This window comes from Calonectris borealis, chromosome 12 (genome assembly GCF_964195595.1).
Source record: "Calonectris borealis chromosome 12, bCalBor7.hap1.2, whole genome shotgun sequence".
In the NCBI taxonomy this organism is placed as follows: Eukaryota; Metazoa; Chordata; class Aves; order Procellariiformes; family Procellariidae; genus Calonectris; species Calonectris borealis.
The window spans coordinates 184,520-207,920 of record NC_134323.1 but is presented as its reverse complement, the minus strand read 5'-3'; the positions used below and the strand labels follow the sequence as shown (position 1 = coordinate 207,920).

At 51.5% G+C, this 23,401-nt stretch overlaps 1 protein-coding gene across 9 annotated transcripts in view; it reads right to left on the bottom strand.

Annotated features, from left to right (window-relative positions):
* The window catches only part of CSNK2A2 (casein kinase 2 alpha 2), a 29,276-nt gene extending 6,103 nt beyond the window's left edge, over positions 1–23,173 (bottom strand). For 2 of the 9 annotated variants that reach the window (XR_012675315.1, XM_075160754.1), the window contains exons 1-8: positions 23,001–23,171; positions 22,657–22,768; positions 11,264–11,365; positions 10,385–10,435; positions 4,122–4,181; positions 1,840–1,923; positions 592–702; positions 280–381 (exon numbers count right to left, since the gene is read on the bottom strand). Coding sequence is in view for 1 of the 9 variants with exons in the window: in XM_075160754.1 (XP_075016855.1) it covers positions 280–381; positions 592–702; positions 1,840–1,923; positions 4,122–4,181; positions 10,385–10,435; positions 11,264–11,365; positions 22,657–22,768; positions 23,001–23,104 (726 nt within the window). In the remaining 8 variants the exon portion in view is untranslated. Of the gene's footprint in view, positions 1–279; positions 382–591; positions 703–1,839; positions 1,924–4,121; positions 4,182–10,384; positions 10,436–11,263; positions 11,366–13,149; positions 13,449–22,368; positions 22,529–22,656; positions 22,769–23,000 lie in introns of those variants that run through there. The other 7 variants (XR_012675322.1, XR_012675321.1, XR_012675319.1 and 4 more) reach the window with 7 other exon arrangements.
* Between the last annotated feature and the right edge of the window lie 228 nt (positions 23,174–23,401).

Here is a 23,401-nt window from a genome sequence, read left to right as displayed (position 1 = left end):
CTCTTTTCACAGAGGCAGAGCTGCCCAAAATCTAAGAGCTCTCCTTCTGGAAACATCCCAGTTGTAAGGAATACCTCCCTTGAAACTTGTTTTTGCAACATGTGCAGAAAACAAGTCTCCTACACAAGGCAGTGAAGCATAATCCCAGAAGGCTTAACTAAACACGCAGCAACATCCTCCCAGCCTGGTGGTCTGATCCCCAGCACCTCCCCAGTATACACACAGAGATGAGGCGGTGACAAACGTCTCATGAAATAAGCCAGGTAGCAAAGTCTTTACTTGGTCATAATTGTCCTGGCCGTGGAAGAAGGGCTCCTTTCGGAAGATCATGCTTGCCAGCATACAGCCTAAACTCCACATGTCTAAGCTGTAGTCATACATCTGAGAGGAAAAAGGAGAAGCTGTCAGAAAAGGCATGCTTACCACAGCCCGGTTCCCCAACCGCACAGGCAACCTCAGCCTTTTCACTTCACAGCCAGCCTCTTTCCAACTCAGGCAATGCTCTGGCAGGCAAAACCAGACAACCCAAAGGTGGCCAAAGTGCAACCACAAGTGGTATCACTGGCTAGCAAGGAGGAGGCAGACTCTTACTTGGTAGTCCACAAGGAGCTCCGGTCCTTTGAAGTACCTAGAGGCCACACGGACGTTGTATTCCTGAGCTGGATGGTAGAATTCGGCCAGACCCCAGTCTATGAGCCGCAGCTGAACATGCAATAAAGAGACACAGAGTCAGGAGCCTCAGTATGAGCCGGTTAGGTGAAAGCCGTGTTGGCTAAACCTCTCAATCCTGTAACGCAAGTGTGGAGCCTGGGATGCAGGGAGGTGCTCTGAGGACAGGAGATGCTCTCAGCAGTGCTCTGGTCAGGCTCTTCCCTTCCCCCTATCACCAGCTGGTGGGGCAAAGCCCAGCTTGGAGAGCTCCTTTGCCTCCTGAGTCCAAGCACACTGTTACTGCTGGGCAACTGGCTCCTCACCAGAACCACCAGCCACAGCGGACAGGTCGTTGCATACTAGGGAACAGGCAAAAGCCAGCTGTCTTATCCTGCTCTTTAGAGGGGCTGGGCTGAAGGCAGTGTTGATTTTAACTGGCGGCTGAGAGCAGAAAACGAGGTAGGAGAGGGGCCCACCACATCCTGCAAGGCAGACCAAAGCTCCTCTGCAGCTGCAGGGATGGACGACCTGCCGTGTTACTGAAGGACAGCGGGTCTAGTAAGAGATTTCCCCCTCCTTATAAATCTTGCCTGTACGGCCACCACTGATTGACAGGGAGAAACCTGTGGACCAGCAACTGATTCGCTGCTGCAAATCCCAGGTCCCTGGGGAGACAAATACACACAGCACCCAGTGAGGTACAAGTACCACGATGGGGTGGGGAAGCTCCCTGTGCTGCCCATTTTCATGGTAGTGAGCTGGGTACGAACGTTTCCTGTGATCTAACCAGCACGCCCCAGAAGTGAGGAAGCCACTGTGGGACAAGCAGGCTGTACTACAGGAGGAGCTTATGTTCCTTAGGTAAAAATATCCACGTGTATTTCAGACGAGGCCACCCTTCTTCTGCTTCCTACTGCCACTCCTCCCGAGGTGGAGATTAACGGCCCAGACCTGCTCCTCTCAGCAAAGAAACCCAGCGGGGTTGGCCGGAGGGAAGAGCAACCTCCAAGCCATGGACTCCCACTGCAGTGCTCCCCAGTGGGACTTTGGCCATCTCCTGACGCAGGCACAAGTGGAAGGGAACCAGTAAAGAAAGGTTAAAGGGGTAAGTAGAGCTGCCCAGGCAGCTGTACAGCGGCAGCGGTTTCCCTGGAAAAACCCTGCTTGTAAGCCCTGGTGCCACAGTACCTTTTTCTGTTGGTGGTCTATCATGACGTTGTGGGGTTTGACGTCCCTGTGCATGATCCCCATGCTGTGACAGTAATCCAGGGCCTGGCAGACACATGCACATACATTAGACATGTCTGTAACCACAGGCACAGCAGTAACAATATAACAGACAGTTCTCAGCCAGGAGCAAGGGTGCCCCGTCCACGGAACTGCTGCAACCCTGGCACAAGAAACTGGCATTTTCAGCTCTTATGCTGCACGTGATGAAGTGACACGCTGGCAAGACAACTGTATTGATCTTGTGTCTACTGCAGTCACAGCTCCTGGAACCGTGTTCCCTGCGCAGTCTTTGAAGAACACGATGCAGAGAGGCGTCCCACCTGGTGACGAGCCCAACGCTCCAGCCTGGGTAGCCCTGTGCTTCCTAGGTCACACTCTCTTCCCCAGGAGGGGATGATTCTTACATGCATACAGTTTTATGGCCTTCCAGTGCAGCTTTCCACCTGTGTCCCAAAACACACTTAAGCTAGTAAGTCACCACTGCCCTGCTCATTTAAGCCAAACCTGCACTTACAAAAGGCAGGTGATAGCACATGAGGGAGGGCGATGCTGCTTAAAGCTTGAAGGCAGGAGCACATGTAAGCTCTCCAGCTCTGTGACCTTGCATCACTCGCCCCCCCGCCCCACGCAGCTGCTTCCTTCAGCAAGGGGGTGAGAATGTTGTTTTCTCATCTCCAAGGGGGAGGGAGATGAGATCAACATCTATCAGATGCTCTGAGATCTCCAGCAGCACAGAAGGAGGGTACAGCCTGCAGTCATTCAATATCCAAGACATCAGTGCCAGGGAAGTAACACTGTCCTTGGGCCCCTGCCGCAGCGGGAAGCATAGGAAGCAACAGCTTGCATCACAGCAAGGCCTCAGGGAATACCCCTGCAACGACACATGGCCTCGCAACCAACAGGAGTCACAACAAACGGTGGTCCTGGGATCTCCAGTACAGGAGATCTATCTAGAACAGGCTGAAAAAACTGCTTCCAGGGATGAAGCTGTTCTAGTGTCTTGCTTGTCCCAAGGCTGTATCATCTAAACCTCATCACCCCTCCCACCCTAATCCTGGGCTGCCTCAGGCTCCCTCCAACCTTCAGTAGGAAGGTCTTCCCTTGCAGACAGGTGCAGCAAGCTTGGGGGTGCAGAGACGAAAGCCTCCCTTAAGCTCACTAGATCTATTTCGGGAAGTCTCCTGCAGTCACCAAGTCCTGGAGCACAAAGGACTTTCCCTACCCCGTCCCACTCTCATTTCCAGAGGCAGGGGACCTGCAAAGTGCCAGCTCAGAAGTCCTGAGGCCCTGCTAGGACCTGACACAGCTAAAGTGCTGCTCCAGCAGGTCAGCACAGAACAGCCCTGGGATCAGCTGAAACCTGTAAGCTCTCCCTAATGCCCTGCTGCCTCCCGCGTCCTGCGGCTGCAGGCCCCAGAGAGGCAGTGCAGCAGATCTCACAGATCTGCCACATGGCTCCATGAGCATTTCCATGGAAAGGGGCAAGCTAGGCTAGTTAAGAGGAGGTATTTAGGACACTCCTCGCCCTTTGTCAGAGGGGCAGGGAAACCTTTGGCTGGGACGCCTCAAAAGAAAATACCAGTGTTATATCAACACGTAACAGCCAGCAAAACCAGAAGCTTCATTCCCCAAGACCACATCCATGGGGTTCTGTGACCATAGGGCACCGAGCTGGCCAGCTTGTTCCTGAAGTGTCCTAGATCCCCCACCCAGAGACAGATGGGTCTAAGACCAAGTGGGCAGAAGTCACGTTCTGGGGCTGCATTTGAATACTGTAGCAGAAGAGAGCCTGGAGCTGGCAATCCCTCTCTTCCACTCTCCCTAGCACGCTAAAGAGTCCCCAGTTCCCCAGCCCTGCAAATGCCTCTCAGTGCTTGTGCTGGGTCTGGCTGGGAGGGAGTTGATTTTCCTCATAGCAGCCCAATGGTGCTAGAGACACAGGGAGACAAGCACAGCCTACCTAGCCACTAACAATCACAAATGCTTCATGGGGAAAGAACAGACCCCAGAGAATCAGAGAGTCTTTGGAGGTGACCAAAGGTTCCCAGTTTGGCTGTAATACCTCACAGCAACAAGCCAGGTAACCAGATCTCTTCCCAAACCTTCCCGGGCTACGAGATACAGATTCTGCATTGAACACGAGAGAAGTAACTGCTTAGTAGCACTGCCCCGTGAGCCCCGCTACTGCCTCTTTCACTCCTGGTCTCCCCATCCAGACTGCCATATGCAATGCCACTCACCTTCAGCAGCTCATACATATAAAACCGAATATCAAAGTCTGTCAGGATCTGGTACAGTTGCTGAAACAGATTTGGGGACGGAGGGGGCAGAAGGGGGGAGAGGGGAGGGAAAGAGAAACAAAAATAAATACTCCAGATTTGGATTAGTTTCATTTCCTGCACCCCACCTTTCTCCAATCACTGACCCCATTCCAGATCCCCTGTGAATGCTGCCACTCCCGAGGGCTGTCCTGGTCTCAGCCCTGCCAGGGCTACACGCTAGGAAATCCAGAAAGGACGCAGAGCTCCCGTGAAATGTTACTGGGATCATTCAGACCTGTCACGACTTTTTTTGCAGCAGGAGACAGCTGTCTCTGTCCAAGGAGAAGACAGCAAGCCCTTCAGAGCATGCTGGAGTTGGCACAGATGATCTTGATTCTCTGTTCACATGCAAAGTCATCACAGCGACTTGACAACATAGACAACAGCATTCAGAGCAGGCAGGCTGGGAACACATGGGCAAGGCTTCCAAGTGCTCAAGGTGGGGCAGGGAGAGGAAAACATTAACTTAAAGGAGCATGGAGTAGAGACAGCCTCGTAGCCGCAGAGGCTCCCCTCTATCCCAGGATAAAGGCTAATGCAACTCAACAGCACAGAAATGCTTGTGGGGCCAAGGAGAGCACAGCTCAGAGTTTCAGGGAAGTGCTTGTTGCCAGCACACATTCACCACCCTCCTCTCCTCTGTGTCCTGCGGCTACTCATGCGGAAGTGACAAAGATCCAGGGTGCACTTTATCCTGCGCCATGCCACCAGCACTGTCACCGGAGAACTCACCATCCTGCTGCTCCCACACCAGGTCATAACTGGCCCCGAATTTGCCTTCTGCTCTATATCTGTCGTTGGCAGCAGTGCCAGCCCAACCCCATAGGGCTGTGCTCTCGTCCAGGGGAAGCAAGGCGAGACGGCAGGGCAGGGCAAGGAAGGACATTCACAGGGCAGCAGTAGGACCAGGCCCCTCTGCCCTTTCTAACAAACAAGGATCACCTCACAGCTCAGTCAAATCACCGACTGCATCAGCACTGGAGCCAGCTGCCTATCACAGACACCACTTGGCAGCTTCAGGAAAAATCCCAGAGCCGGATTGAAATTCACATTCCAAGAAAGCAGCTCTGGCCCCAGATCCCCTCCAGGCCCATGCCGAGATCCTCAGGATCCTGCCTTACTTATGGCCAGCTCCAAACAGCTTCACCACCCCCAATAACGCTCTGGCAAATCATTTGACAATATACAAGTGTCACTTACACATGCAGAGCTTTAACAGCCTCCACAAGCTGCATTGTATTCTCATGAGCTGGGATGATTCCTAAGGCAACCCACCGAAGCAGACAAGTGAGCAGGGAGCAAAAAAGACACAGCCACAAGCTACAGCGGGGATAGATTTCCTGAATTTGTTGCGCACGGCTCTGATGCACGACCCAGGGCCAGCAGAGGACAGCTGAGCCCTTCCAGGAGTTCGTCTAAATGGCTTGCTTAGGTAACAAACACTTTGCGGGGACAGAGATGCTTAAAACATGTCTTTCTGGGAATCACCACCCTGTTCAACTTCGCCTGGCAACGTCAATGCACCTGGGGAAGGAGGAGGGCAGTGGCAGAACCAAGGCCAGATCCCATTTTCCCCATTCCCTGGCTCCTCAGCCTCTCGCTGCCCATAAGCAGGGAGGGGATGGAAGGGAGGTCACCGACGCCTTTCTTCTCAGGCCCATGATGCTGTTTGTTCTCTGACTCATAGCCTTCAGCAGAGGCAGCCATTGGGCAACCAGCTTTCAACAGACTTCCCTAGTAGAGCTGCCTGTGAAACCCAGCACCTCTGACCCTCTCGCTGTGCCAAGGCCAACAGCGTGGCTAGCAGTGCCCAGGCTCTGCTCCCTGCAGGAGCGTGCTCAGTCCCACTGCAGGCAGCCGGTGAACGCAGAAAGCTTTGAAGGACAGAGCCAAGGTTTCCACTGCAAGTGGGTCCCTCACAGCAGCTGCCCCAAGAAGGCTTTGACAGCGGGCTCCAAACCCCCTTTGCCCAGCCTAGCTGGGGAGAATAGACACCTCCCTTGCAGACATGTCCCATGCTCTGCTCTTACAGATGGCTCTCTGGAGTAAAGCTATCAGAAACATCACGGTGGGGATCACTCAGACCCAGCTCAAACATCTGCTTAGCTAGTTGCCAGCACTCAGGATCGCACAAGGCCTCGGAGACCTGGGCTGATCTTCCTTCTCCACACAGAGCACAAGGAAAGGCCAAACTCGCCCACCGGCAGCCTCCACCCCTCTCCAGCTTTCGGTGGTATTTTGGCACACATCACGTAACCAATCGTAAACTAATCCCATTAGTGCCCAAGGAGGCACAGACATGCTTCCTCTCTCCACGGGGCTGACAGGAGTTAAACGCTTATTCTTCTCCCTTGAGTGAGCAACATAGCTGGCTACGTGCAGGAAGCAGCATCTGCAAAGCAACAGGGTGGCTGCGAGGAGCTGTCGGAGGAGAGAGGCACTGCTTTGGGGTGCAAGGCAGGCAGCAGCAAAAGAAAAGGAAACAGATCCCAAAGCATCCCCGCCTCGGCAGCCACGCAAGGGACGAGAATCTTTCATACTTCTGCATGGCCTATGCAGGCAACAACTATTTTTTAAACTAACCTTGGATATACAAGGATAAAACACAGGCACGCACCTCCCTCACAGCAACTTGGCCTGAAAATTCACCGAGGTGCACGCAAAGTGGAAGATTTGACTCAAAAGCCCTCTGTCCGCACAACTCCAACAGGCTGAACATCCTGAAACAACCTTTCATCGCTCACCTTTCTTGCCCATCTCCTCTTCTCCAGCTGCAAACCTGCTAGTGTGTTTTAAGAACGAAATAGCAAACCCAATGCAGCGCTGCTCCTGGAGACCTGGCTCTGCCCCCTTCTTTCCTGAGGGATTTGCCTCTTCGGGGCAATGAAAGGCACAGTACCAGGTACGCTCACGGGCTACACAAAATATGTGACAGCTGACAGTGGTTGAAGGACAGGCGTCTCATTTGTAGTTTGAAGCCAATTAGCAAAAGACATTTAATTTCACTGACGGTTATTCAGTTGACTGCATGGCTCTGCAGCATAGCTATCATTTAAGGCAGATGACTGTGGGTAGCTTGAGTGCTTACAGATGACAAGTAATACAGCAGGTCTGAAGAGAAACACTAGCCTCATACACAAGCTGCCATCCTCACAGAGCAGAATATGCATTTAGTCTAGTTCCAACTCATCATCTCTGCAAGTACAGAGCCGTCACTTTCAGCCAGGTAATTTAAGAAAATGTAATCAGCTCTAGGGAGTCTCCTCCTAAGTCTCCTGTTTATACCGTCATTTAAAAATAGCCAAACCGTGTGGAATACAAACTTGCGCTTCTGATCCAGAATCGTCCACAACCATGGCTTAGGCCCCACAGAACTGCAGCTTCTGCCCATGCGCAGAAAGCTGAGGAAACCCAGCAGCCATTTTCATGAGTGCATGGACATGAATAGCGTCCTGCCATTTGGATGGGCAAAGGGGTGAAAGTATTAACATTAAGCAAAAAGTAATAATGTTGAAGGAAAGAAACTGCCAGAAAGGAGACAACTGAGGAGACATCCAAGCTTGTGAGCAACTATTGCCAACAGGACAGAGAAGAATGCAATCCTGTAAAGTGATCAGAAACCACCTGCTGTACACAAGCTGCCCTGGGAACTCCCTCACACACCCTGAAGGTGATTGCCAGTGAGATGCATGGTACTGCATCGGTACTGCTGAATCCAGAAGTCAATGCGCAGACGCGCAGAACAGCAGCAGCCACCTCAAAACAAAGAGAAGAGGCCCCTGTCACCAGGATTAGCTCATGTGGCACTTAACTCCAGCAGAATTTGGCTGCCTGGGGAGATCAGGACTGTGTAGCAGAGGGGACAATGACTGGGTGCTCTCCAGCTGCTTCATGGATAAAGGTATAGGGCAAGCCAAGACCTCCAACACGAGTGGTCTCACCTACTCTGTGCACTTTCTGCTTGGCAAGGGCACTTCAGAGCAAGGGAGGAGACAGCTTGGGAACCTCTGTATAGAAGACATCCACAGGTACCTGTGAGTAGCAGCAGCTCTGTAATCTGCCAGTTAGCTGCGGCCCCAGGAACCTACCCAAATAGGCAGCAGAGCTTGTGGGAGTGTAGCTCAGATAACCCACACACCCCATACGTAGCTAGTGAAATTCAGGTTACAAATAAGCTCTGAACACGAACAGCCATACTGCATGCCCTAGGGGACATGCTCGCATTCCCAAGACAAGTTATTCCTGCCTTGTACCAATCAGCATCAAAAGCATCAATACTTTCTGTCTTGGACTTGTACAGCTGTGAGTCTGGACTTCCTCGAGGAGCCAAGCTTTCTCCTAGGAGCCTAGAAATGATCTGCTGCAAACTCATATAGTTGTTTCTAACGCAACAGCCAGAGGTGAGCACTGTTACTTCTGCTGCGGCCAGACCAATGTTGCCTTACTGGCTGCAACAGTGCCTGCGATGGCTCTCAGCGTGGCTGGGACGGCTGACCTACCACATACTCCAAGCCCCACATTTTTCACTTAAGAGTTCCTATTGGCCACCAGCCTCAAGTTACTACTTAACACTTCACTTTCAGTTACTGGGTGGTATCTTTGATAATTTTTTCCTCTAAGGACACAACAGAATGATGTAATTACATTTTGACTAGGGGACACACAAAGTGATCCTCAGCATGGTGTGCTACTGCCCTAGCAATCTATTTATCTCAAGCCATATATTAAAAGGAAAAATTTTTTAAAACAGGAAAAAATCTCAACATAGAAAGTTAAAAACTTCCAGGATCAGCCTTATGAAGAGTTCCTGGGTCATCAGGAGAAGCACGGTGGCACGTTCCCAACATACACGTGGCACTGGAACAGCCCAGCCGATGTCAATGAAGCCCAGACAAACCAAGCCTGCTTTAATTAGCCCTGAAAGGTCACCACATAGCACTCCTCTCATGGCTGTTTACTTGATGGAGGCAACCCTCATCTCTCCGTCAGAGCTGTCAGGGCAGACGCTGCTGCAAGTTACTATTATTCTAGCCTCTGCAGTAAGTCTCTACATGAGATTAAATAGCCCTAAGACTATCACCGCCAGCATGGCTGCAGCTCTGGCTATGCACAGGGTCCTACCCAGCAGGATTCAGCTTACCAGACCAACCCCAGAGGGATAGAAACGACGTGCGCTGCCCTGCTGCCTCGCGAGCAGGGCTGCGGGTGAGACAGTCCGTGGGCCAGCCGACAAGCTGCCTCCTTTCCACCGACACCACCCCAGGGTCCTTCTCTGGGTGTTGGGTGTATCTGCTGAAGCTGCGTACTACAAAGTCTGTACCTACGTAACGCTCTGGCACAGACAGGAAGAAAAAAGCCCATCCCATAACATGGAACGAAAGAGACCTCTGAACAGTGCAGGAGGGGATGACTGCTGGCTTTCTAATGGCAACTGCTCAATTAATTCTCCACCACTGACTTAATGACTTAGGATAAAGATTCACATGGGGGAAGCAAAGATACCATTAAAGTAGGTGTGGTTGCTAATTATATATCCCTTCTGTGTATCAGCTTGCTGCTGCCAGCCAGAAGCATTTCAGTAGCACCGACAGTCGTAGCTGCGCTCGGACAGAAGGACTCTCGTTTCGGGAAGGAGTAATACCACTTGGAGCTCCCCAGAAATCAGAAGAGCCAGGGAATACGCTGCAGCCTCAAGCAAGCAGAAGAACTCTTAAGACGTATTCAAGACTGCTCAGTCCCCCACTACCAGGCCCACTGGCAGTGCGAAACGTGCTCTGCGGCCTCTGCCACCCCACAGTCCCCAGGTCTGAAGGATTCCAGCACAAATCAGTGTCACCTGCTCCACCAACTGCACTGCTGTATATAGAGCATCACAGCACAGGGATTAACTTGGGCTGAATATATAGCACAGCAGTAATTACTAAATTGAAAGAGGAGTAAGAATATCTAACCTGCTGAAATTAGTCCTCAAAGTTGGGAGGAGATTCAGCACACAAGCTTTTTATTCCTTCTCATCTAGAGCCTATTTACAGGTTTCTGATTTACACGGGGAAAGGAAGGTGAAGCTGGTATAGGTGAGAACTCCAAACCCCCCCCACAGCTCTCGAGGAGTATCTCACAACCCAAGATCACAGCACTCTTAACAGAAATGGGAACCCTCCCCCCTCCACACTCAGACTCACCTTAAAATCTGTGTTATTGATGTACTCAAACACCAGAGCAGGGGTCTTTGACTGCAAGAGAGAGAGAGTCATGGTTTAAAATACCCTCTTGACCTGCGAAAGTTTATGCTTCCTGCTCAACCCTCACTGCGGAGAGCGGGCGGGAGCAGGACAGCACGAGAAACGCAGCCCTGCTCCCGCAGCAGCCAGAGGCAAGCTCCGCTTGTACCCCACGCCGCAAGCACCAACACGGCATTTTGGCCAGTGCTGCTCCTCCCCATGCCACGGAGCAGAGATAGCACTGGGCAAGGCAAAAGGTGTCACCAGGGGCTAAGCCCTCGCATCCCATCGCAGGAGGAAGGTCAGCCAGGGTTGCCAATGCTACAGCAGCGTCATTTCCTCTCCGTGGCTGCCAGCAGGCTGGGAGTCACAGACCTCAGCCAGCTGCTAGTCAGAGAAAACTTGCCCGGAATGGGGTAATTGTGGCAATGCAGACAGCAGGACAGCAACCAGAAGGATGAAAAGTGCTTAATATCCAATTGCCCTGGCAGATACTTATGTTCCAGATGCCAGACAGAAGCTGGAAGGCTACAGGCTCTGCTTTCTTACAGAAGATTTGTAGGGCTACAAAACTTATCCCCCATCAGTCATGGGAAATTCAGAGAAGACACAGAAGGGGTGTAAAAGAGTCTGGGGAACATGGAGAGGAACATGAGCTCACCCAAACCAGCCCGCCTCAGGAGACCCTAATGAGCTGGACGCCACTCGTCCCTGGCTGGCACGAAGGCACGGGCACCTAACCCCAGCTGAGAGCAGAAGTCATGCGGCAGTGCCTGCCCCATGCCTGCAGCCGGTGGGAAGGCAAGCCCACCACACATATCGTGACACACAGGTACCTACCACCGGATCCTTGACAGTGTCAATCAGATTAATGATGTTGGTGCCACCACGTAGATTCTCCAGAATCTTAACCTCGCGTTTTATCTTCTTTTTCTTCACTGGCTTAAATAGACAAAAGAAATTAGAAGTGAGAGTCCTTTCAGAAATGAACACTGATTTCTGCCACCAATTTTCACTGGATCACATCACCTCCTCTCCTCTCTCTGCTCCCACCCTCACAAGGGAACATTTTTAGCTTCAAAGAGGAGACAGACACCTTGCATGAACTAGGATTTCCCCTCTCATCAGTGAAAGCTTTCCACTCATTGGGGGAAAATCAAACCACTCCAGACAAACGTAATTGTGACTCCAGTAACTGTAGTTAAAAGCACCTTGGACTGTTATGTGGAAATCTCAGCACACTCATTCTATGTTATGCATTTAGAGCCACAGGACAAGCACGGTGGACCTCATATCTCAGCTTTTGTTTACCAGCACAAACCAGTTTTTTACTCCTTAATCCCCACCCATTTCCCCACAAGTACTTTAATCCAATGAAATGACGACCTGAGAGCCTCCAACACCAAGATTTCTAGTAAGCTATGACACTATATATATAGTTATAGTATATATATACAGTTATAGTAAGCTATAACACTGCTATGCCTAACTATGCGCACGTGTCTTTCGCAACCACCCCAAGAGCATAGACCCAACTGCACAGCATGCCATCGCATCCATATACCATGATTATTTTTAAAGCCTACAGACATGTTAAACAGTTTTTGACTCCTCCTCGAATCTGCGCAGTCTCAGGAACTCCCTCGGCAAAGTAAGCTTTTCTCTGGATATTGCCCTGCAGAAAGTGACAAAGAACAGCTGCTCCCAAGGCAGGGGCTTGGAGGCTGGATTAGCTTTTGCACTCTGCTGATCCAGCGGTTCACTTCAACGCAAATGAACGACCATTTCTCTAACTCATCCACTCCCAGGACAACTCTAGCTCTGTGCCTGCTTGAAAGGAAAGGCAGCTTAGAGCAGCTAAGCGGTGAGACTTTTTTAACGATCCTTGGCTAGTGACTGGTGTCGGCATCACCAGTTGCGAGTCACTATGGCAGCCCTTCATTGAAGGGCTGGAACATCCCCTCCTGCACCACTGGAACCATTGCAGAGAGATGCAGAGACATCTTGCAGGGACTGGTAAAGCCCTTGCCCTGTCTGTGAGGTTTGCTGATGAAAACACTCCTCTCCAGACATTTAGCTTTCTAAAAGATTCACCATCCTGAACAAAGTCTGATTTGTGAGGAGGGGAGTAACGGGGAATGTCAGAGAGGTACGAGGCACCTTACCAGAGTGACAGACGTTATCAGATGTCTACGTGAAGGACAAGGAGCCACAAGAGCTCAACAGCTTGCGCTCGCCGCCTCGCCTCTGCCGCAGCCTCCCACTTCAATGACGGCTGCAGAGTGCCGATGGGGCAACTCACACTCCCGTTAGAGGCAAATCCAAGGCAATCCCTGGTTTCAGACCCCTCACAAGAATGTATGAGCAGACAGGAGAGGAGAAGGAATAGAAGCTTTTTATATAGTGAGAAAATATGGTGTTTATATAAGTGATAAAATATGCTGTCTTTCTAGGCTCTTCAGGTGGCTGAAACCTTCAGATTCCAATCCTGCCCTTCTCCTCTTCCAAGTTAAAAGGCAGGAGAGCTAGACTTTCAAGCCAAAAGATTAGAATCTCAGCCTGAAGCAAAGTGCCAAAAATAACACCGATGCCGGCACAGGGAGCATCAGCACCTCATAAAGCCACTGTGGAAAACGGCAGCAAGGCCACCGCAGCTGTCAGCCAGAGCTGGAGCGACTCGGGCAGGGTTTGCTGCGGAGGGGTGACCAACAGCCCTGGGGCAGTACCCGGGTGGAGCTGGTGGGAGGTCGGACAGACAGGGAGAAGCAGCCAGAACAGGGGGACCAGCAGAAGCGAGGGCTACGTTTCTGAACCTGAGAGGAAGATGCTTCATTAGGGACTAATTTCATTTATGTCAGCATGGGGACAGACACCATCCTTGTGTCGCCCACATGCACTGATCTTACCAGAAGGCCACGATGGAATTAGAGGATGTAATTCGGTTACTCTGCTCGTCCAGTGAGGCAGATGCACACACGAGCTGTTTTTCAAGGAACTTCAAAGCAGGGAGCTGAGCCACTGCCATCCTGGAGGCACTCGCTGAATGGCCTGAATGCATCACAGCCTCTCTGCTGCGACACGTGCACTTGATTGGGAGCTGAAACAGTGCCTAAACACAGCCAAGAGGACCCAAAGCCCACTTGAAATACCTTTTCCTTTGTACTGCAAAAGGGCCTTTTGCATCAGCTAGGTAGGGGAAGATATCCCTCCGAGATTTCTATTTCTCCTTCCACAGCAACCACCACTGCCACTGGGGCAGAAGATGTTGTCTTCCAGTCACTTCCACATGTTTCCATCTTTTTCAGAATGGGAAAATGATGCCCTGCGTGATCTCCACCAGAAATCTACCCCTACCCACAACACACTTATTAAAAGACATGAGCAGACAGAATCAGTGACTTTTGGAAAAAAGGAGAGAAGAAAGTTGGTCTTTTTTTAATGAAATGCCTGCAGATAACCGCCAACAGCAGCATCTCCGACATCACCGAGGGAAGACACTCCAGCGAACACTGTCTCAGCAAGAGAGAGAGTTAAAAGCCGCTTGCTGTTTGCATGTTTTCCTGTTAAGCTGCAGTAGCGCAGAGCTCAGGCCAGGCTGTCCGCACACGGCTACACTACCCCCACGTCAGCTATGAGCCGGGGCAAGGGCCCCGCAAGTCTCTGGGCAGGGTGGGGGTACGGGAAGCCCTGCTCATGCAGGGTTGTAAGCAGTGCACCGTCAGAGTGCTCCCCCCACCTGCGGCCATGGTCAGGACAGGGTTTTCCACCACTGTGTAAATAGGGATGAGGCGGGGAGAAATGCCACAGGCTGAAGTAATGTCATCTTAGAGGAAAAGCTATTGCCTGGAAGTTTCCTCAGAGAGCAATGCAGGGGAATGGAGGATTTCCCCATTTCAGATTTGCAGGAGAAAAAACAGTGGCGACTGCTGGCCTCCACCCCACCCCGCACAGCTTTCACCTTACCAGCCTACCCAGCCGCATGCCAGCTCCTACCCACACGCTGTCCCACGCCACTGCTCCAGTCGCAACTGCAAACGCCATCCACTATCCAAGCGCACATCACTGGAGCTCAGTTTTCGCCCCGTAACTGATTCCAAGCCCAGGCTCTTGCATCTGGCAAGTCAAACACCTTAGTGGAAACCACTCCAGCACACGGCCAGTACTGCACTGGAGCTAACTGGTCACAACCACAGAAGCTCTGCTGATTTCCCTCCTTTCCTCAGACCCCAGTACTGCTGAAACCACAAGCAATCAGCAGCATATCCTCCAAGCACCAGGATTAAGTCTGGCTTGCTACAACTGTCTCTCAGAGTCACCCGATCTGTCTCTCCAAGGATGTTGACTCCAAACACACATGGATTAAATGTGAACTAACTGAAGCTATTATGGCCTCCAACCATCTGCCTCTCCCAGCAGGAATAGCTTCTAAAACACCAGCCCTTGCAGCCAGAGTATTTTAACAGTACTCCTTTACGGCTATTTTATTAAACCAGGCTACGAACAGCAGCATTTCAGGTTGTGTTCCCTAAACGGCGCAGTCCCCCTACCCTGGGAGGGAGATTTCCAGCAGAGGAATGGAGCAGGCACCTAGACAAAATTAACTGCTCACAAGTTCGATCCGGCTGTGTTTGCAAGGCAACGTTTTATACAGGTGCAGACTCCAACTCCATCTGTTCCCACGGCAGAGGCATTTCAAAGCTTTCCTCCATGCTGGGGTTCTCCAGTGACCAGTATGAGTCAAACCCTTACTGCAGCCTTTCCCTCCGAGACAGGCTCCAACAGAGTCCCTCTGCTCTATGCAAACACCTATTTCCATGAAATCTGTAAAAACTTGACAGCTTGGAGACTTCTGTCGCATTTGGTTGAAATTGGCCAACCAGTGCAAAAACTACTGGGGGGGAGGAGGGGGAGAAACGCTGACAGACAGCAGGATTGCATAAGGCTGGTTTCCATAGGAAACCAGGCTAAAAGACATGTCTCAGTTTAACCGTGTCTACACTGGGAGGGGTTTAATTACTTCAGCTGCAGCAGTACCCTTACAACAACATGACTGTCTAGCACAAGCCAGTTTTCCTGTTTCCCAGGAAATTGCCTCCTTCCTCAGGCAAACTGGAAGTGAGGATTTGCAAGGATGACACGCAAATTCGTGAAGCGTTCCATATTTTTGCCTTGGAACAGGCTGCCCAGGGAAGTGGTGGAGTCACCATCCCTGGAGGCATTTAAAAGACGTGTAGATGAGGCCCTTAGGGACATGGTGTAGTGGGCATGGTGGTGTTGGGTTGACGGTTGGACACGATGATCTTAGAGGTCTTTTCCAACCTGTATGATTCTATGATTCTATGAGGTGGCTATAGACGGTGCAGAAAAAACACGCAGCTCACGGCTGTCCACTACACTGAGCGCCCAGAGCAGAGGGACAAGGTGATCTCCAGCCACAGGAGGATGGTCTCTGGTGGACCCGGCAGCTCTCACTCGGCTGTCCCCAGCTGGCCACCTTTGCTGCAGGTTTCCCACCCTACCAGGCAAAAGGATCCCACAAGGGTGCTTCAATCCACTTGAAAGTCAGGCAGAAGAGGCAGTGACAGTTGCCAGTGCTATCCCAACTGCCTTTGCCCAAAGGCTGGGGAGCATCGTGCAATGCCATTCCTTTGCAGAAATGAGAAATGGCATGGGATTAAGTAGTTGCTTTGCAGTCAGGTAGATGCAGAAGAAAACAATTCTCTGACCGAGAGATCAGATCGTGGGTCATTTTCCATGAAATCATGTAAACTTGCAGGCAGGGAAGGAGTCCAGCTGCAGCAAACACCAGCTGGGAGAATTAACATTGTTTGCTAAAATAAACGTTTAAATACAAGGCTGCAACCATCACTTCCTGTCTTGAACGAATAAATGGCTGCCTGGTTAATCACCTTTTTTGCTTGGTTTCTAAAGCAAAGGGAGTGTACTCTTCTGTCAGATGCTTCAGTTCCAGCCTTCCCCAACAACCTGGGGGCCCATTGCTTGAATTCAAGCAAAAAGAGAAAATAGATTCGTTATCCAAAGTTCTCTGCGCACTTCCACACCGACAAAGAAAAGTAGTGACCAGGAAGGCACGTGAAATACGAGTTAAATCCAAAGCATAAAAATCATTTTACATTAGCCAAAAGCAGGCAGCCAGGCAGCGCACACACACTGCCAGCTGAGGAGCGCACATGCTGCTCTGAAGGAGTCACAGAAGGTGCTGGGTTTTGCCCAGCAGGGCAAAAAGAACTGGAGTTAGCGCAGCAGGGGAGAAGGTTTAGCAGTCAAAAGATACACATCTATGAGAAACTAAAGTCATTTATTCCACCACCCTGTAAAGAAAGAGATCTATTCTTTGCTCCCCAAACCTGAATGGCCTGGAAACACCACGATGCTTCTAGTGAACGAGCAGGGAAATCTCAACACACAATGTCCAGGGCCAGCAAAAGGCTCGAGCAGCATCCTTATGACAGGCTTTAAACATTTAAAAGCTGGCACTAGAAGCTCATTGGTCTCTAGCAAGTATTATCGAAAGGATCACAATAATCGGCCTATAAAGCCTGACGCCAATTGCTCAATAGGAAAATTGGCTTCAGAGCAGCAGTGCTTATTTTGCCAGACATCAGCTGGGAAACCAAATAATCGTATTCAAAAGAGCTACAAAATCAAGGAGCCCATTTGTGTTAATATTGTGTCAGTTGTTTCATCTTACAACTTCCATTATGGGAATTCAAACTTTCACAAACTGCTCTTGAATTTTAGAAAAGAGGGGAAAAAAACTACCCTGAACTACTAAAGCACTTTTGCTTTTTTATTTAAGTTTGGTAGAATATACCAGCACGTGTTTTGAGGGCAGTGCTGTTCTTTCCTTCAGAATGCCTTTCCTCCCCCCCTACAGCATCCCAAAACAGCCCTCCTGGGGCTTCAGGACTGCCCATGATGCATCAAGACTTCTGCAGTCAACTAAAAGGGAGACGCAGAAGGACCAAGCCCCGATCCTCACCAGCACTATTACAAGGGACGAGAATCATTAATTCAGGCTCTGCCCTAGGCCATTGCGAACAGACACAGTGCCGTAACTCACCCTCCTCCTCCCAGAAGCCGCAGCATCGCAGCTCACCAGTTCCTTGGTGCTAGAACACCACTGCGAGAGTTACCAGCTGCAACTCCAAGCCTCTGTGAGACAGCCGGTACCGTCTCAGTTGGTCTCAGCTCCAAACAAGGCTGGACTCCAGCAGCCAACTGTGCCAAGCTCAGTGTGGGCAACTGGTGTTTAAAAGAGAAGAGCTGTGTACCCGGCTCTCTTGCAAAAGGGCTCATTTCAAGACTGCCAGAGGAGGAAGCAGGCCAGGGAGAGCTGATTCAGTGCACGCAAACACAGGAGGAGCAAGAGACACAGATAGCTACCAGGAGCAGGGATTGAACGGCTTTGGTGGAAGGTCATTGATGCAGTCAAAAGCTCCAGCCTGAGGGACCAACATCATCCAATCCTATTTCCCTGTGCAATCCCTTCTGCACGCCAGCACGGGAGTCATTTCAGCCCCCATCTAGAACATGCTGATGTATGTGGCCCCTAAAGCTTTTAGAGATAGAAGAAAATTTACCAGAGCCACAGGGCTACCTCCCCCAAATGGTTCTCTAGCTACTAGAGCGATAATTTGAGTTCAACACTGGAAGGACCTTGCAGCAGTGCCTGGTATGAGCAGCAGCTCTGGAGGGTTCAAACAGCCCAAAAGGGGGAACAGGGGAAAAACAAAGCCAAACAAACGAGAATGCACTTGTGAAACCACGTACATGGTTGAAAGTTCCAGTTCATGGACTCAGCACAGAGGGACAAAAGCCACCAGAGGAGAAAGGGGCTATTTCATCACTGCTGCAGAACCTCCATTTCACTGGTTCCTCTCCTTATAACTGCATTCTTCCCCTAACCTCCGCCTGCGTGTTGTGCCTATGCAGGTAGTAACCATACAAGGAGACAAAACGGTCTCTTTATGTGATGGGTTTAATTTGCAGGCAAGTAGAGTGTACATAGACACACATGTGCATCAAGAAAGCAGGAGGACTCCTGCACAGAGCTGACAATATGGATGCTCTAATCTCTGCCTTGAGCGGACACTCAGATGGTGGTAATCGGTACAAGAGAACTGTGAAGGACGCTGTGGTACAGCTGAAGCTCACCAACAGCCACAACTGTAGGTAACTTTAACAGCAGCATTCTCACCACAAAGAATCACCCGCAAAAGTTAGAAGCAATGTGGAAAGTTTATCTTTGGCTTTTAGAGTGGCAACTTGCAATGCAACACAGCAAGTGTGAACTTGCTGTTCACATCCCCCAGGAACACTGTTACCCCAGAACGGAAGATTTACTTTAAGGCACACGAGGAAACTGGCAGACACTTTGGAGCTGCATTAGCAGAAAAGCAATATGAAAAGTTCATCAAATCTGCACAAAGATTGCAGACTGACCACCTCAGCGGTCCACCAAAAATCTAAATCTATGTGGTTATATATGAAAGAGCAGAGCTGTGCTTTAGACACCTGCATTGGATGTAGATGACACATGACTCACTGGAAACAAAGATGTCTTAAACTTCCTTTGTACATGCCGAGGAATGTCAGACCTCATCCTGGCAGTCAAACCTTAGCATCAAATTTAAGCAAGACACAAAAGCACATACAGGACCTGTTCACACATTCCCTCTTCCTGGCTTGGCCTTCCCCTAAGCGTGCAGGAAGCATGCCCACAGCTGTACGGAGGCCAGCCAGATCAAAAAGCCCACAAGAGCCTCCTACATCAGCTAGGGACTGCAGGAGCACAGCTGCTGGCTAACTCCATGCCCTACTACCTGTGAGGGGTAGGAAGATCAGTACAGCGCAGAGTCCTCCACTACCTACCAAGATGACTTCAGCCCCGTGGCTTTTTTTGCTGAATCTTTGCTCCCTGAACAGGTTGAAAAGGTGGTGAGTTGCCCTCTGCCTCACTTCCCAAGATAAAAGCTTTTGGAGGACGCTTGGCAGGGGGTGTCTGTATGGCAAACCAGGGCTCCTGCCTCGCTGCTTTGCACACACTGTCCTACACGGCGCGTCCTGATGTCTTGCTGCAGTGGAGTGAGAAGCAACCTGCTTGCTTTGTTTGCCCTTTTAAAAAAAGAGCTGCAGAATTTTCCTGGAAAAAGTGACATTAAGAGCATCGTATTTGCAAAGAAAGGCACTTGACCCTGGAAATGGTAATGTTATAGTCATCTGCATGATCTTAATTCTGCTCCTTTGCTGACACACTTTATGACCACAACTAGTGGCATGAGCACATCCCATTTTATGCAGGATTATGCCTGGTCCGGCACTTGGGGTAGCAGAACAGAAAGGCAATGCTGGGTACTGGCCAGGGAAATGGGGCATCTTGCTTTATGCAAGCCCAAAAGGCCTGAGGCACTGTGATACCAATCAGAGCCATTAGCTCCCTGGCCTTGTCCAACACTTAAGTCTTCATAGGGCACTTAAACAAACAAGGCAAGCAGCTGCCAGAAGAGGAAGAGCAGTTATCTCCTTCATGAAGCACTAGGCTAGGACCTATGCTCTAGTCTCAGCTTTGTTGAGGCTAAGGGACTTGCCCAAAGTCACACAGGAAATCTCTGTGGCTCAGCTCTGCATCACCGAAAGGGTGATAAAATTTCCTGACCTCTCTGGAGGAGGGTACAAGATGTTCAGGTAGCACAACACCAAAGGGGAGAAAAAAAGATAGGGGAAACACTTGCTACATGCTAACTTGAGCTCAGTAAGGATAAGCTACTTCAAAGAGCAAGGCTGGGAAAAGACACCAGTCACCTCCCATGAGGCTCAGATATTAAAACCGTGACTCTTGCTAAAAGTCACTCTAACACGTAACATAAATTGTCCTCTCAGAAAACCTTAAAGAGAAACGAGCAACTGTGCTAAAAAGCCACATCCATCGCCCAGCAACAGTCTTCCCCATTGTCCCACCCCTACAGCCACACAAAAACCTGAAGACTTTTGGTTGCATTTCCCACCTCACAGGACCCAGCCTGAATTAGAAGGAACAGAAAGACCCAGCCTCTTTGCTAAGGCTCCACTGTAGATACATGTAATTACATTTGCAATTAAGTTTGAGTCTAGCTACAGGAAACCAAAGGCACTTTCCACAGATCAGAGTGATGTTATTGCCACACTTCACAGGTTTTCATAACGTACACAACATGGTGCTCCGAAACTCACTTTTCACTGACCCACTTTCCACTGAGAAGAAAGTTCATCTTTATTTATCTGGACTTTCCGCTTTTCCTTGCTCACTCGCAGGAATGCTGTCTGCATGTTAATGCAAGTGGGGGGAGCCAGGGGAACTGGTGGCAACACCGTCTGCTTCAAATCTGGGACAATCCAGTCCCCTGCTCGCAGGGCATTAAGGCAACACATTCAGGCCCCAAGGAGAAGGAGCACCCAGCCGCCCTCAGATGACTCTTGCCAGCTGACTCACAGTCCAATGCTGACAGGCTCCCTAGACATGACAGAGTTCGGCTGCCACAGGGAGAGGCGCACCGCTCCAGGGGAGGCTCTTTAGGCTGAGAAGAGGCAAGGAAGAAGACTTCTGATGACTTTCCCTGCAGTCTCTTCTCAGTCTTATGGTGCCTTTCCACATGGGACAAGACCTAAGGTCTCAACAAACAGCAGCAGTCCTGAAGAGACCATCAGGGGCTCCAGAGCAGCATGCAGAAGTGCACAGTTTCCCCAGCCTAGCCACAACCCATCTCGCCGTAAAACCCAGCTCTGCACTGGCTGCCTTTGACTACTCTCTCATAGCAAAAACTCCCGCCTGCCCCTACTTAAAAAAAAAAACAAAAACCAAAACCACATAAAGCATCCAAATGAGGGGGAGGCCCAAACAGCATGCCAGAGGAACTCAGCTCAGCGAGGCCACGTGAGCCTCACCACTCTGCCCCGACGTCAGGCTCAACCACAGGGGCTCTCCCGAATGGCTCACCTGGCCGCCACCTCGACCACAGCCAAAGCAGGGTGTGCGTACCTCCTCCCAGAGGCAGACAGGAGATCACACCTTGCCTAGGAGTAGTGGCCGGACAAACCGTGACAAGTTCTCTGGGAAGGCAAGGAAGATCCCAAGGAAGCAGGCACAGTGAGCAAGTGGGGATATCAGCAACGACAAAATGAGACAACTAGCCACACTAGCAAATGCCTTAAGGCTACAGCCCTGCAGAGAGACCCATGTCCTAGGTAGCTGCTGGTCTTAGTGGCTGCAAGGGCAGATTAAGCTCAGACCCCACTGCACGCTGTGGATCAATGTGTGCCCAAATTCTTAGAACATCCATGGCCAGACACCGGCTCCCACGTGCTCTTGGGGAACAAGTGACAGCCACAAGTGTCAGCCAAGCCAAAACTAAAAGCACAACTCTAACCTTTCACTTCTGTTTTTTTAACACCTCTGTCTACCCCCAGATCACCAACACAGGTTGCTGCTAGGACAGTTACCACAGCTCTCTGTGAGCATGCTGCTTCAGCACCAAATGCTGTAAGGCATGCCCTGCAGCGGCTAACCCATGCATTCAGCCATCCCAAACTACAACCTGTTATTGCTGCACGAAGGGCCCCACAGCCTGACCTCACTAGGCCAACACACCAGAATACAGGTCACTGACATTGCCAAACTTCAGAATGCCTTTCAGTGTCCTCAAGCTTCCATGGTGTTTTTGGCCTGCCTGTGGTGAAGTTATTTTCCACGTAAGATCCTCTAAAGGACTGAATATAAAATTTTGCCTGCTTTTTTGATTGCTGAGCATCCCACAGCCTGGCTCTGAAAAGGCCACATGCCAGCTGTCTAGAGGTTAACAGAAGGATTCCCCCCTCCAGGCTTCGCATTCCTGTTGACATGGCAGTCCCGGGGCTGTTTTAGACAGGCATTGCCAGATACGATTTACCAAACGCAGGCAGCACATGCAACACTTCAAATGTCAGGACTCGCAGCTCTCCTCCTCCAGAGGAGCCCTCAGCCCAGAGCTATGCTGGACGGGAGAAATCAAAACATCGCTACAGCAAGCAGGACACCAAATCCATTTCCAAACCCACCATCCCAATGTCCTTAACGAGAAAACAAAAGTTTTGGGGTGAAGGAGGAGATCCAACAGTCCTTTGGCCCTGCCAACTCAGCTCCTCTCCCCCGTGCTTCCAGCCACCACAAGCCCCTGCACCATCAACGGGACACTCACCTTGAGGATCTTCACGACGACCCTCTCGTTGTTGGTGATGTTGATGGCCTCGAAGACCTCGCTGTACTTCCCTCGCCCGAGCTTGCGAACCAGCTGGTAGTCGTCCTGATTGCTGCGGGCACCAAGAGGAGAGAGGAGGGGAGGAGAGGATAACTGACAGGGCAGCAGGCCGGGGGGGGGCCCTCTCCCAGCCCCCCCCTCAGCCGCCCGCAGTCCCCCGGGGACACCCCAAAACGTGGGGGGGGGAGGCAGGGAACCCTCCCCGTGGGCTGAAGCCCGCAGGAGGGTGCGGGGCCGCCGGCGGCCCGGGGGAAGGGGTGGAGGGTCCCCGCGGGGCGCTTTACCCCCAGCTCGGGACGTGCGCCTCGTAGTCCCAGTACTCGCGGCTCCTCAGGCTGTTCACCTCGGCGTACACCCGCGCCCGGCTGCCGGCGGCCGGGCCGGGCATGGCGGCGCCGGGCGGCGGCTGCAGGAGGAGGAGGAGGGCGCGGGGCCGGCGCGGGAGGCCGGCGAGGCGGGGCGCGGCGCGCAGGAGGGCGGCGGCGGGCGGCGGCAGGGCCAGGCCGGAGCGGGGCCGCAGCGGGGCGGGGCGGGGCCGGCCCGGGGGCGGCGGGCGCGGGGCCCGCGCGGAGCGTGCCGAGGCCCGGGCCCGGTGCCGGCGGCGGCGGCTGCAGCCTGGGCCGGCCCCGAGCGCCGCGCAGCCAACCCGGAAAAGGCGCCGCCGCCGCCGCGAGAGGCGCCCGCC